At 38.9% G+C, this 14,835-nt stretch overlaps 1 protein-coding gene across 3 annotated transcripts in view; it reads right to left on the bottom strand.

The window, feature by feature from the left end:
• Positions 1 to 14,835, bottom strand: part of ptch1 (patched 1) — a 159,338-nt gene that overhangs the window by 77,476 nt on the left and 67,027 nt on the right. For all 3 annotated transcript variants that reach the window (XM_061928961.1, XM_061928959.1, XM_061928962.1), the window contains exons 3-5: positions 2,640 to 2,829; positions 2,398 to 2,467; positions 1,766 to 1,857 (exon numbers count right to left, since the gene is read on the bottom strand). In XM_061928961.1, coding sequence (XP_061784945.1) covers positions 1,766 to 1,857; positions 2,398 to 2,467; positions 2,640 to 2,829 — 352 coding nt within the window. The remainder of the gene's footprint in view (positions 1 to 1,765; positions 1,858 to 2,397; positions 2,468 to 2,639; positions 2,830 to 14,835) is intronic.

Genomic DNA, 14,835 nt, shown 5'->3' with positions numbered 1-14,835 from the left:
CGCTGTCATTCACAACACATTGTATGTGCTTAACCAGGCTTGGGTTATTATTCTCAGCCTCCCAACCAGAACAAGGTAAAAGCCTTTATCTGGTACCAAAAAGTCCAGAACTAAAATTTGCATACTTACATAAATAGGTGTCCACCACTCAAAACGACACACATGCATATGTGAATGAAACACGCATTTGCAGAGGTAAAGTCTGTGCAGTATTACTGTAGCAACAGCCCATTAGCAACTAAAAGGCCAGACAATGGTGTGAGGCCCAGGGCTGAAGAGAAACGATGGCCAGCGATACGCATGCCAGCCACCACTACAATAGAGCCTTCAGTGGGGACAAATTCAGGACACACACACACATGCAAACACACTATGTGGAGTCTGATGGTTGGGTTGAGCGTGCCTGGGAAGCACATATAAAGGAAAAATAACAGAATTCAGAGATCTCTGTCTCGTTGTCTTGTAAACAGATTGAGAGTTGCCATAACAAGTCCAACAGTCATCCGTCATCTATCCATTTTCTATACCGCTCATCCTGTTCATGTCCTGAAATGTCTTTGCTTTTAGCACCTTCTGTTCCTAAAGTGTTTATAAACCAGTTTCTATCAAACAGTACTGTACAATCTGAATGCCATGGTACAGTTTGTAACGGTACACCCTAAGTGGCTGGAGGCTTAGCTTTCCCCATGAACTGCGTTGGCACAATGGTGATAGTCTCCACCTATTAGGTACCTTTTCTACTGCCTGCCCAATGGAAGGGTGCCATGACAGTGTACCTTTGTATTATAACTTTTGCCAACCAAAAACAATTGTTAGACAACTAGCTGTTGTCTATCGCCACCCCTGGGCCCTATTCAGACTTTATCAGCCAATTCTCAGAGTTTGTTGCTGATCGAGTGACGCATGCAGATAATATATTTATTATGAGCGATTTTAATATCTATATGTTTACCACGCCAGACCCTGCGTGTGTGGCGCTCCAGACTATAATTAATAGTTGTGGTCTTACACAAATAATACATGAACCCATGCATCGCAATGGTAATACGATAGACCTTGTCCTTGTCCGGGGTGTCACTACCTCTAAAGTGTTGGTACTCACATACACTAAAGTAATGTCAGATCACTACCTCATAAACTGATTGTATTGTATTATATGTCCAGGCCAGAAATCTGCGTTCCGGCTTATTAGTGATTCCCAGAGCCTCAAAAAAGTCTGCGGGCTCTAGAGTGTTTTCTATTTGGGTTCCAGTACAGTGGAATGCCCTACCGGTAACAATTAGAGATGCTAGCTCAGTAGAAGCATTTATGTCCCATCGTATATCTCATTTATATACTCCAGCCTTTAAATAGACCCCTTTTTAGACCAGTTGACATGTCGCTTCTCTTTTTTTGCCTTGCCCCCCCTCTCCTGTGTGGAGAGGTTATCACGTTGCCACGGATCAGTTTACACAGGAGGCGCGAGCTGTTCTGAGTCGGAAACTGGGTAGGACCACTCCTCTACACAGCAGTTGATGAAGTCTCTGCCCTGCCAACTTGTCTACATGCAAGAGGATTCCCCTGCTGGCCTACCTATGGACTGGACTCTCACATTATGAACCGTACCCACTCCCTAGGTTTGTCATTGTTCCCATTGTTCTTTCTTGCCCAGGTGTGGGCACTTGTGATGAAGGGCTATATGATTAAATTTTGATTGATTGAATGATTGATTGATTTTTTTAACCAAATTTGCGACTCGTGACGGCACATATTTATGTTAACTTACGGAAGATAGACCATTCCAGAATGAAGCTTGGCTCCTTCCCAGAAACAGTCTAGAGGTGTGATGATGAGACAAGGATGAAGCTTTTCTATGATCTGTTCACACACACAAACACATCAGGAATAGCTTAAACTTACATCAAGAATAATTAGACACACATCAAGAGGTAAACTATGCATGATTATCTCGAGCTCTTGTATATGATATCATTAGATTGTGCAGGTGGTCAGTCATGTGCCAACACTATAGGTGTAAATGACACACGTGGTGCCTCTGGTATGTTGAAAATGCTTTGAAAGACATGCTAACATAATGCATATGTCCTAACCAATATTTCTAAAATCTTTACATACATGGCATTGTCAGTTCCCTACCAAATTTAATGGTGATGGGGCTCAACACCCTAAAGTTACAGTGGGTGTTTTTTTGAGTTGTGTGAGAATTCTTGGGGTTTGATAATAGTACCATCAAGTAGTGTATTTGTTAGACAAATAATATCACAGGCAAGTACATAGTGGAGCATGTTCGGACACGTTCCTTTTTATGTGCATGCAGCGGTTCAGTAGTAGAGTAAATATATACACCTGTTATTATGTGTCGTAATTGTTTTCTAAATATAGAATTGTCTGTCTTACCTGATCCATAAAATGGGTTTCCGTGACTAGTTCTCCTGATTTGTAGCATAAGTGTTCTAATTTCCATTGCCTGGGAAAAAGGGAAAATTATTATTTGTACTGAAATTATTATATTATAACCTGACATCTTGCAAAAGAGTAACATGGAGCCGAGTTTTACATGGACAGACTTGTGAATGATGTCTATCACCAGACTATAGGATCAAAATAGTTGCATAAAGTATATGCTAATGGACATTTACCGGTGATAAAGGTAGACATGAACTCTGCTGGCTCGTATGGCTGACTCCAGGTGCTGCAACAATGCCTCCACCGTCAAAATGCTGGCTCCCTCGTCCCGTGGCGTCTGAATCATGAGCTGAGGGTTGAACATGGCCTCTTCGCCGATCTTCTGACGCGTGTACTTCAGTTCCTGGTTCACACGCCCGCCCACTGCCAGGAGAAGAATGTCAACTTTAGAATATGCAAAATCATGTGTTCCGCTAATGTACAAAATCAATCAAAGTTTTAGTTGTAGGTTTTAAAAAATATACATTTTATTTTATTTGATAAAATTATATGAAATATTTATTTTCATATGTGTATAAAAAGAAAAAATACATTCAATAAAAAGCTTAATAGTACACAAAGTGGGATCTATTGCAACATGCTGAGAGCACAGAAAAGATTTAGTATCAGTTATAAAACAAGTGCTAAAGGAAAAGTAGGAAAATTGTCTCTTCGCTGCGGGAGTATGCCTTCAAAGTCAGTCGTTGTTTCAAAAGGTTAGTTTTGTTTTTATTTGACGACAATAGAAGGAGAACTGAAAGTCCTAAGAGTGGGCATTATAGTTAAGATGCACCAGTCCTGGCTTAAAACGCAATTTAATTAGAATGACTGACATTTCTCAACATATACTGGAGGTTATGAGACATTTAGGGTAACTACTGATGCTGCACGCTTTCATCAAACCATCATTTGCAACATTCACTATCAAATGCATGGTGGTAGACGAGCACAGTGTAGCCCATTGGGCATCATCCAACCTATTACAATACTGTGTACTGTACGTGGCATGGAGGGTTGTCCAACTAAACAATCACAGAAAATATAGTAATTGGACAATTTATTAGGTATACATGCACCAACTCTAAAGATTCCGATTCAGATGTATCATTTCTTATTTAAACATATACATCAAAGATGCACTGCAGAACAAAATGATGTTGCATTTCTAAGCCTTAGTAGTAAGAGGCTGATAAAAAAACACTATAAGGAAAATAAACCAGGATTACAAATTTTAAAGTTGGAAAAGGTTGGTAATGCTATAAATGAAACAGCGAAAAAGGCTAATTACACTCAGCCTATTACGAATACATTTAAGTTACGTTAAAGTACCAATGATTGTGTGGTGAAATTTGTCCTCTGCATTAGACCCATCCCCTTGGGAGCAGTGAGCAGCAGCGGTGGCCACGCCCAGGAATCATTGTTGGTGATTTAACCCCCAATTCCAACCCTTGATGCTGAGTGCCAAGCAGGGAGGTAATTTTTATAGTCTTTGGTATGACTCGACCGGGGTTTGAACTCGCAACCTACCGATCTCAGGACGGACACTCTAACCACTAGGCCACTGAGTAGGTTGTGACATACTATAAAGTACCGTATTTTTCAGACTATAAGTCGCAGTTTTTTTCATAGTTTGGCCTGGGGTGCGACTTATACTCAGGAGCGACTTATGTGTGAAATTATTAACACATTATCGTAAAATATCAAATAATATTATTTAGCTCATTCACGTAAGAGACTAGATGTATAAGATTTAATCGGATTTAGCGATTAGGAGTGACAGATTGTTTGGTAAACGTATAGCATGTTCTATATGTTATAGTTATTTGAATGACTCTTACCAAAATATGTTACGTTAACATACCAGGCACGTTCTCAGTTGGTTATTTATGCCTCATATAACATACACTTATTCAGCCTGTTGTTCACTATTCTTTATTTATTTTAAATTGCCTTTCAAATGTCTATTCTTGGTGTTAGGTTTTATCAAATAAATTTCCCCAAAAAATGCGACTTATACTCCAGTGGGACTTATATATGTTTTTTTCCTTCTTTATTATGCATTTTCGGCCGGTGCGACTTATACTCCGGAGCAACTTATACTCCGAAAAATACGGTAGTAATAAAAACTAATAAAAAATTAAACGTAGTACAATATTGCACATATGAGATCAGTATTATTCTGTGAGATCTACTTAGCGTATTGCACTGTGTTAGGGATGTCCCGATCCGATATTTGGATCGGATCGGCCGCCGATATTTGCCAAAAAATGCGTATCGGCAAGGCATGGGAAAATGCCGATCCAGATCCAGTTTTAAAAAAAACTCCGGTCCGTGTTTTCCAACGCACCTATCTAAATAATACATTCCACTTTTCTGCTGCTCCCTAATTTCCGTTCCGCATTTTCCAGCACACCTTCAACACATCCACAGGTCTGTGGATTCTCACGCAGTTGCTTTTAGCTGCTGGCATTACACGACAGGCTCTTCTCACTCTTTCCTGTGTCTTCCTCTCACAGACAGCAAGCGCACCTTCTTACACACGTCACATAATGTCACGACATACGTCACATACTGTCACGACATACGTCACATACGTATACGCCCTCCCCGAGCAGAGAGGTAGCAAGGCTAACGTTAGCTGTGATGCTAGCGCAGCCGTGCTAGCAACGCTCCCTCTAAGGTGCGCGCCTGTGCAATTGCGCACGGCAAATCTATGCCACGCACAAAATCAAATAAAAAAATAAGCGCATAACAATTTTCGACACACGGACACGACAGAGAAAACAGTTTTCGTCATCATTGTTCAAATATTGTAACGTCTGTCGAGACGCTTATCTCCATTCGGTGCCACACGCCCACACCATCAAAATGCAGAGGCAAACATTTCCAGATCAACACCGTATGAAAAAATTAGTGATTTTTTTAGTTGTGATTTCCTTTTCTGCATGAAAGTTTAAAAGTAGCATATATTAATGCAGTATGAAGAAGAATGTTTTAATGTAGACACATAGAATCATCATACTGCTGTGATTATATGCATCAAGTGTTTATTCAAGGCTAAGGCAAAATATCCACATATATATGGTGTATCGTGACATGGACTAAACATATCCACATATATATGGTGTATCGTGACATGGCCTTAAAATATCGCAATATTAAAAAAAGGCCATATCGCCCAGCCCTAGTTCAATGATGCCATTTCTGTTTGTCATGTATAATTTTGTCTATTTTGTGTTTATCCTTGAATAAACAGGTCAGTTTCTTGTTACCAACCATTGTGTATTATTCAAACTCCCCTAATTCAGCTGGCTAGTTGTTATCAAGAGTACTAAAACCCTTTTCAACATGATTCTGACAACTAAGTAGGCTAAATAACTTTAAACTTCAATACATGCTCGGATAGGCCAGTATCGGTCAGTATCGGTATCGGATCGGAAGTGCAAAAACAATATCGGTATCGGATCGGAAGTGCAAAAACCTGGATCGGGACATCCCTACACTGTGTATTGTGTTACGATATATTCTTATTTTCATGATTTTATAGAAAGAGAGAAAGAGAGAGATCCTGTACAAAAGTTGAAGGGAAGTGGCCTTTGCAAAGATAATAGTGCACAAAAATGGTACAATTGAACAATATGATTATTACGGAGTTGTTGTCAGATGTGTTTCACCTTATTTAAGTCCATGAGAGTGTCAAACTGTCAAAAACGGCTCTGCGTATGGCACAAACAACAACCACAATAACAAACATATTGTGAAGACAATACCTCTCTGACAGTGCCATTCAAGACTGAGCATTTCAATTTCATTGCGAAAAGCCTGTATATTTTCCTGCAGGTGTGTCTAATAAAGTTCACGTGCACACCTCCCGTCTTAACGCAGCCTGTAGCGTGTGCCGCAACATCTGCAAGCAAGGAAATGATCCTTTGTTCTTGGTACAGAGCAAAGCCACAGTCATGTCCGCCTGGCTTTCACCTTATCAGCCTTGTATCTTCCACAAAAGCACTTTGCTTGCAAGGTGAGATTGTCAGACTGAGACACGCAACATCCCTCCAACAAATCCACATTTCGCCACAAAAGCGATTTAATGCTTCCACTCAAATTTTGCAGGCGGTTACAGTTGTGCCAGGACTACGTGGACTGTGTGTGATAAAGACTGTGGCTCTGGTCCAAGCTTGAGCTCCCAGTATCATGGTGGGACTAAGCCCTGTGCGTGCGCTGCGAGCTCTCAGCTAGCCTGAGCTACAAAAGAAGCCTTTCAGGTCCTTCCGCTGGCCGCCTACACCCCAGCCCAGCCAAGCCACCCTGGCAAAACCTTTCTCGCGAACACATACACACACGCACACACACGGCCATACACATGCGACCGCATTCATGCAAACATGTCCGCAGCCTCAATTCTAGGGAACCTCTAAATGCCACATAGTGGGGCTACCTCAATTTTGTTATCAAAAGTTTTTTATATTCAATAAGGAGTAAAGAATTATGGAAAACATAATAGAAAAATATTGCAATGCAGACACGACGACAACCAAAAGCATCACCATTTTTTTTTTTGTGTGGGGGGGTGATAGGAAATGCACTCTCTTTGTATACCTATTAGTGTTGTCCCGATACCAATTTTTTGGTACCGGTACCAGTACCAAAATTATTTTGATACTTTTCGGTATTTTTCTAAATAAAGGGGACCACAAAAAATTGCATTATTGGCTTTATTTTAACAAAAAATCTTACGGTACATTAAACATATGATTCTTATTGCAAGTTTGTCCTTAAATAAAATAGTGAAGATACAAGACAACTTGTCTTTTAGTAGTAAGTAAGCAAACAAAGGCTCCTAATTTAGTCTGCTGACATATGCAGTAACATATTGTGTCATTTTCCATTCTATTATTTTGTCAAAATTATTAAGGACAAGTGGTACAAAATGAATTATTAATCTACTTGTTCATCTACTGTTAATATCTACTTACTTTCTCTTTTAACATGTTCTATCTACACTTCTGTTAAAATGTAATAATCACTTATTTTTCTGTTGTTTGATACTTTACATTAGTTTTGAATGATACCACAAATTTAGGTATCAGTCCGATACCAAGTAGTTACAGGATCATACATTGGTCATATTCAAAGTCCTCATGTGTCCAGGGACATATTTCCTGAGTCTATAAACATAATATACTTTTTTTTTTAAACGAAAGAAGATGTGATGTCAAAAAATATGGACGTAATCATTGTAGTATCGACTAGATACGCTACTGTACTTGGTATCATTACAGTGGATGTTAGGTGTAGATAGGGGAGGGGGGTTGCGGACCGGTACTTTTCAGAGGCGTTATAGTACCGAATATGATTCATTAGTATCGCGATACTATACTAATACCGGTATACCGTACAACCCTATAATGAAGTACTACAGATTTTAAATTCGAAAAACAAATCAGCAGCGTCGTTCAAAAAAGCTTTTATCAATTACGCCAAATAGCGAAAGTGAAACCGCTTCTATCAAGACATGATCTTGAGAAATTAATCCACGCCTTTATCTCGACTCGTCTTGATTATTGTAATGCCCTGTATGTAGGCATTAGCCAGGCCTCCCTCGCCCGCCTGCAGCTCGTGCAGAACTCTGCTGCTCGTCTGCTAACACAGACCCGCAGACGTGAGCACATCACCCCTATTTTAGCGTCCCTTCACTGGCTCCCTGTGCGTTACCGAATCAATTTTAAACTCCTTTTATTTGTTTTTAAATGTCTAAACAACCTCGCGCCAACCTATCTCTCCGACCTCCTTCAGCCTTACTGCCCCACCCGATCCTTAAGATCAGCCGATCAGCTGCTGTTGACGGTCCCTGACACAAGGCTGAAGCTTAGAGGTGGCAGAGCTTTCGCCGTTGCTGCTCCCAAGCTCTGGAACGACCTACCTCTGAGTGTTAGACAAGCCTCCTCTCTTCCTGTTTTTAAATCTCTCTTAAAAACATACTTTTATTCCATGGCTTTTAACACTGAGTGATATCCATCCTGCAATGGCGCCCCATAATACACCTGCTGTGATCCTGTTTTTATGTTTTTATTAATTCTATTTTAATTATTTATTTTTTATCGTGTTCTGTTTGTGTTGTGTTGTGTTTGCTCGGTACTCGTTTTATCTTTTAACCTGTTCATTGTACAGCACTTTGGCTACCCCTGTGGTAAATTTTAAATGTGCTTTATAAATAAAGTTGATTTGATTTGATTTGATTAGAGTACCACTGGGGACAACTTGCTGACTGTTGGACACTTTGGACAAATGCCTGAATTAGGGCTGCAACATTATGGCCACAATAATAATCCATCCATCCATTTTCTACCGCTAGTCCTTCTCGATGATGATTATTTTCTGAAATTTTGAAATCAGGATTATTAATCACAAATATTTACTGTTAATTAAAACATTTTAACAAACAGTAAGTGAACTTGGCTCTCATTTAAAATTGAAACTATAAAAATAATTAATTAATGGTTTTTAATATAATAATAATATAATATAATATAATAATATGTTTTTTTAAAAACGAAAGAAGATGTGATGTCAAAAAAATGGACGTAATCATAGTATTATCAACTAGATACGCTACTGTACTTGGTATCATTACAGTGGATGTCAGGTGTGGATCCACCAATGGCGTTTGTTTACATTGTGACGCCGGTGAGCTACGGTGTGTAGTGAAGCATGTTTAGCTATTCCTCGTCCTGCAGGGATGATACTTGTAAGAAACTTACTTTATTTGTCACCATGGAGGTGAGGATTAGTGATTTAGAAGTAGTTAAAACACTGCAGACTGCGGCCGGTACTGTTCAGAGGCGGTATAGTACCAAAAATGGTTCATTAGTATCGCGGTACTATACTAATACCGGTATACCGTACAACCCTAATAACTATAAGTATGAGTACTCATAAAAATCAATTCACATCTATCTGCGATTCTTATTTATTTTGATTCTAAATGGAGTCATAGTTTTCAAAAATCTTATTTTAAATGAATTTCTAGGCCTGCGCCGATATTTGATATGTCAATTAACCGACGATAAATGAAAATTAAGTCGGTAAGTTTTCCAGCGTTGATAAATCGCCACGTGTATGCTTCAAGAGCATTGACGCTTTTCATCGCTTTCAGCAGCTGCGCGCGTTTGTGTCGTAGCGGAATGAAAGAGAAGGGTTTGAATTATCTTGTCATCATTACCGTATTTTTCCGACTATAAGTCGCAGTTTTTTTCATAGTTTGGCCGGGGGTGCGACTTATACTCAGGAGCGACTTATGTGTGAAATTATTAACACATTACCGTTAAATATCAAATAATATTATTTAGCTCATTCACGTAAGAGACTAGACGTATAAGATTTCATGGGATTTAGCGATTAGGAGTGACAGATTGTTTGGTAAACGTATAGCATGTTCTATATGTTATAGTTATTTGAATGACTCTTACCATAATATGTTACGTTAACATACCAGGCACGTTCTCAGTTGGTTATTTATGCCTCATATAACGTACACTTATTCAGCCTGTTGTTCACTATTCTTTATTTATTTTAAATTACCTTTCAAATGTCTATTCTTGGTGTTGGCTTTTATCAAATAAATTTCCCCAAAAAATGCGACTTATACTCAGTGCGACTTATATATGTTTTTTTCCTTCTTTATTATGCATTTTCGGCCGGTGCGACTTATACTCCGAAAAATACGGTAAGTGTCTTTGACTCGGGGCCGCTAGCATCACACAGTGCAACTAGTTAGCATGCAGTAGCTAAAATGGACAAAGTGATCATGAAACCAAATGCCACCACACCAGTGTGGGAATATTTCAGTTCAAACCTTTGGAACAAGATGAGCCGATCAACACCGAGGAGTCAGTTTGCCAAATTTGCGCCCATACAACAAACCTGCACGCCCACTTGAAATACGACAGTCTACACACACACTGAGGTGTTTGGTGAACAAACCAGGTCAGTGCAAACAAAACAGTGCAAAATGTGTGCTCATAGAAAGTGTGGTTCAAATGACTATATCGCCAAAGACATGCTGCCATTCAATACTGTTGAAAAACTAGAATTTCTGAAAGTGCTGAAAACGTTTGACAGACATCTGTCATGTTTCCATGTCATGTTGGTGTTTCCTCACTTGGAAGCTGCCAGACTTAAGTTTTTTTTCCATATAACTTGTTAATACATCTGCTTATACTTTAGTACTTGTATTGTTACTCTGCACTTTTGTTTAAAAATGTCCTAACTTGATTGCCAGTAATGTACAACTCTACCTCTGCCGACATGTTCAATAGTGAAGTCCAACTTTGTACTTTATTACTTTATTTAGCCATTTTATCTATTGTTTTGCTTGTGTAAATTTGAAGGCACTTGAAATAATGTATTCAAGTGCAACATTTTGCTAACAGACACATTATATTTTATTGTTATTTGTTTTATTTAATTTCAATATTTTAAAGTTGGCAAGCACGGTGGTAGAGGGGTTAGTGCGTCTGCCTCACAATGCAAAGGTCCTGGGTTCAATCCTGCGCTCTGGATCTTTCTGTGTGCATGTTCTTCCCGTGACTGCGTGGGTTCCCTCCTGGTACTCCGGCTTCCTCCCACCTCCACAAACATGCACCTGGGTATAGGTTGACTGGCAACACTAAATTGGCCCTAGTGTGTGAATGTGAGTGTGAATGTTGTCTGTCTATCTGTGTTGGCCCTGCGATGAGGTGGCGACTTGTCCAGGGGGTACCCCGCCTTCCGCCCGATTGTAGCTGAGATAGGCTCCAGGACTTTTCGATACTTTTCTAAATAAAGGGGACCACAAAAAATTGCATTATTGGCGTTATTTTTGACAAAAAGTCTTACGGGACATTAAACATACGCATGTTTCTTATTGATAGTTTGTCCTTAAACAAAATAGTGAACATACAAGACAACTTGTCTTTTAGTCGTAAGTAAGCAAACAAAGGCTCCTAATTTAGTCTCCTGAAATATGCGGTAACAAATTGGGTCATTTTCCATTCTATTATTTTGTCAAAATTATTAAGGACAAGTGGTAGAAAATGAATTATTGATCTCCTTGTTGATTTACTGTTAATATCTACTTACTTTTTCTTTTAACATGTTCTATTTACACTTCTGTTAAAATGTAATAATCATTTATTCTTCTGTTGTTTGGATGCTTTCCATTAGTTTTGGATGATACCACAAATTTGGTTATCAATCCGATACCAAGTCGTTACAGGATCATACATTGGTCATATTCAAAGTCTTCATGTGTCCAGGGACATACTTCCTGAGTTTATAAACATAATATAATTTTTTTTTTTAAATGAAAGAAGATTTTGAGATGCTAAAAAATATCGATGTAATCATTGTAGTATCGACTACATACGCTCCTGTACTTGGTATCATTACAGTGGATGTCAGGTGTAGATCCACCAATGGCGTTTGTTTACATTTTGACGCCGGTGAGCTACGGTGTGTAGTGAAGCATGTTTAGCTATTCCTCGTCCTGCAGGGATGATACTTGTAAGAAACTTACTTTATTTGTCGCCATGGAGGCGAGGATTAGTGATTTAGAAGTCGCTACAACACTGCAGACTGCGGTAGACTTTAGCCGCTGGCTAGCTAGCCATGTCTTAAAGCACCTCTTCCTGAGGGCGTTTCAGTGTTATAACCTTACCTTTATCATTAGTTTTTAAGCCAAAATGCGACTGTTCTCCCTTTTCTGTCTACACACTGTGTCTGCTTGTAAGTACTCCGTGATTTTGTGCTGCCGAACATGCTCGTCTTCTCGTAAACCAGCAATGACACGACGTGAAGACGACAGGTGTGCGGGGGGTGATGGACCAGTACTTTTTAGAGGCGGTGTAGTACCGAATATGATTCATTAGTATCGCGGTACTATACTAATACCGGTATACCGTACAACACTAACAATTACTAAACCAAATAACACAATGCCAGTATCTGTTTGAATCAAGAATCGTGTTGAATCAAGAATGGATTCTGAGTCCAAGACCCCAAGAAACGGTATTGGATCAAATGGTAAGAAAATATTCCCAAATCTACATAGAGATACAGCAACCTCTTGTATACTGATGCCATTTGTGCTGCGTTTACACTTGTGGTTCAGTTCTTTGGTTTGGACTTTGGACAAAAAGTTAAAAAGAGTGATTTGCTTGGTGCTAAAACTGGTATTTTTGTCACGCTTTTGTAAAGATTAGATCATTAAAAACCTCTAAAGGCTTAGTGGCCACATGCGTGGACAGCACTTTTTGGCTCTTATTTCCAAAATTGTGTACACTACTAAATTGGGCCGCTTATGTGGACACTTATACTGCCATCTGGTGGTGTCAGAAGAGTATAACATACAATGGAATTTGGGGGGAAAAAAGTGTAAAAATAAGAATTAGCATGTCACTAAATATGAAGTACACGTTTGTGTACTTATGGACTAAGTACATCATATCAAAAGATGAGTCTTAGTTTTTATTCTAATTAGGGTCCAATAAGCCCAAATAGCAAAGAGAAATAAAAAAAAGCATGTACCGTATTTTTCGGACTATTAGTCGCAGTTTTTTTCATAGTTTGGCCGGGGTGCGACTTATACTCAGGAGCGACTTATGTGTGAAATTATTAACACATTACCGTAAAATATCAAATAATATTATTTAGCTCATTCACGTAAGAGACTAGACGTATAAGATTTCATGGGATTTAGCGATTAGGAGTGACAGATTGTTTGGTAAACGTATAGCATGTTCTATATGTTATAGTTATTTGAATGACTCTTACCATAATATGTTACGTTAACATACCAGGCACGTTCTCAGTTGGATATTTATGCCTCATATAACGTACACTTATTCAGCCTGTTGTTCACTATTCTTTATTTATTTTAAATTGCTTTTCAAATGTCTATTCTTGGTGTTGGGTTTTATCAAATAAATACTTATACTCCAGTGTGACTTATATATGTTTTTTTCCTTCTTTATTATGCATTTTCGGCAGGTGCGACTTATACTCCGGTGCGACTTATGCTCCGAAAAATACGGTAAACAAACAGCGTGGGCCTTAAGAGGACTTCATAGGGCAGCTGTCGAGACATATTACGTAATGTAAAAAAAACAACAACAAAAACTGTATTTACCAGGTTCCATTTCACAAAAAGTTTCTAAAATATAATTTTCAAGAGTGTTGTTGACACAAACACAGCAGAAGAGAGCAGAGCAAAGAGACGACGCCTTTTGCTGTCATTTTTTACCAGTGAACCAAACTTACTTCAACAACCATATTGCTACAATAAAATGTTTTTTAAAAAGTAACATCCACTGACATTAACATCGGTAAACTAGGAGCTGACAAGAAAGGAGCAGGCAGATGGAGGGAGAGAAAGGAAGGAAGGGGGGGTATTTGTGTGCTTTGGAAGAGGTGCCGCTGAACGAAAGTTTCGGAGTATAAGTCGCTCCGGCCGAAAATGCATAATAAAGAAGGGAAAAAAAACATATATAAGTCGCATTTTTTGGGGATATGTATTTGATAAAACCCAACACCAAGAATAGACATTTGAAAAGCAGTTTAAAATAAATAAAGAATAGTGAACAACAGGCTGAATAAGTGTACGTTATATGAGGCATAAATAACCAACTGAGAACGTGCCTGGTATGTTAACGTAACATATTATGGTAAGAGTCATTCAAATAACTATAACATATCGAACATGCTATACGTTTACCAAACAATCTGTCACTCCAAATCGCTAAATCCGATGACATCTTATACGTCCAGTCTCTTACATGAATGAGCTAAATAATATTATTTGATATTTTACGGTAATGTGTTAATAATTTCACACATAAGTCGCTCCTGAGTATAAGTCGCACCCCCGGCCAAACTATGAAAAAAACTGCGACTTATAGTCCGAAAAATACGGTAGCTCTTGTCCTCCTCAGTGAAATAAAACGGCGTTGGCATCTTTTTCCAGAAAAGTCCAGTCTCGTCACAATTAAAACTTTCTGTGGTACGAAGTGTGCTTCATTGATTCTTCCATACTTGTGAGCGCCATTAAAGTACTCCTGGCAAAAAGTATTTATTTTCTTTTTTTAACTCAACAGTGATTCCCCTCATTCTTCACAAGCTGGTTTGTTGTAATTTTGGGACTCGTATTTAGTTAGCAAAATGGACAAAACTTGTAAAACTCAGAAAATGCACACACGCTGAAGCGCTGAGAAGTGACTAATAGTGTGCTGTACTGCGCAGCAAGTGACGAGGAGGGCTCCGCCTTTCCAAGAATGCTGTGCCCTGTTTTGTGCCTGCAGGCGGGACACAAAACGGATGAATGAATGAATCAATGAAGCGTTTTCACACAGAGGC

The sequence above is a fragment of the Nerophis lumbriciformis genome, linkage group LG33 (assembly GCF_033978685.3).
Source record: "Nerophis lumbriciformis linkage group LG33, RoL_Nlum_v2.1, whole genome shotgun sequence".
NCBI lineage: Eukaryota > Metazoa > Chordata > Actinopteri > Syngnathiformes > Syngnathidae > Nerophis > Nerophis lumbriciformis.
Note: the sequence above shows the minus strand (reverse complement) of the source record. Positions and strands in the feature narration are given on the sequence as shown.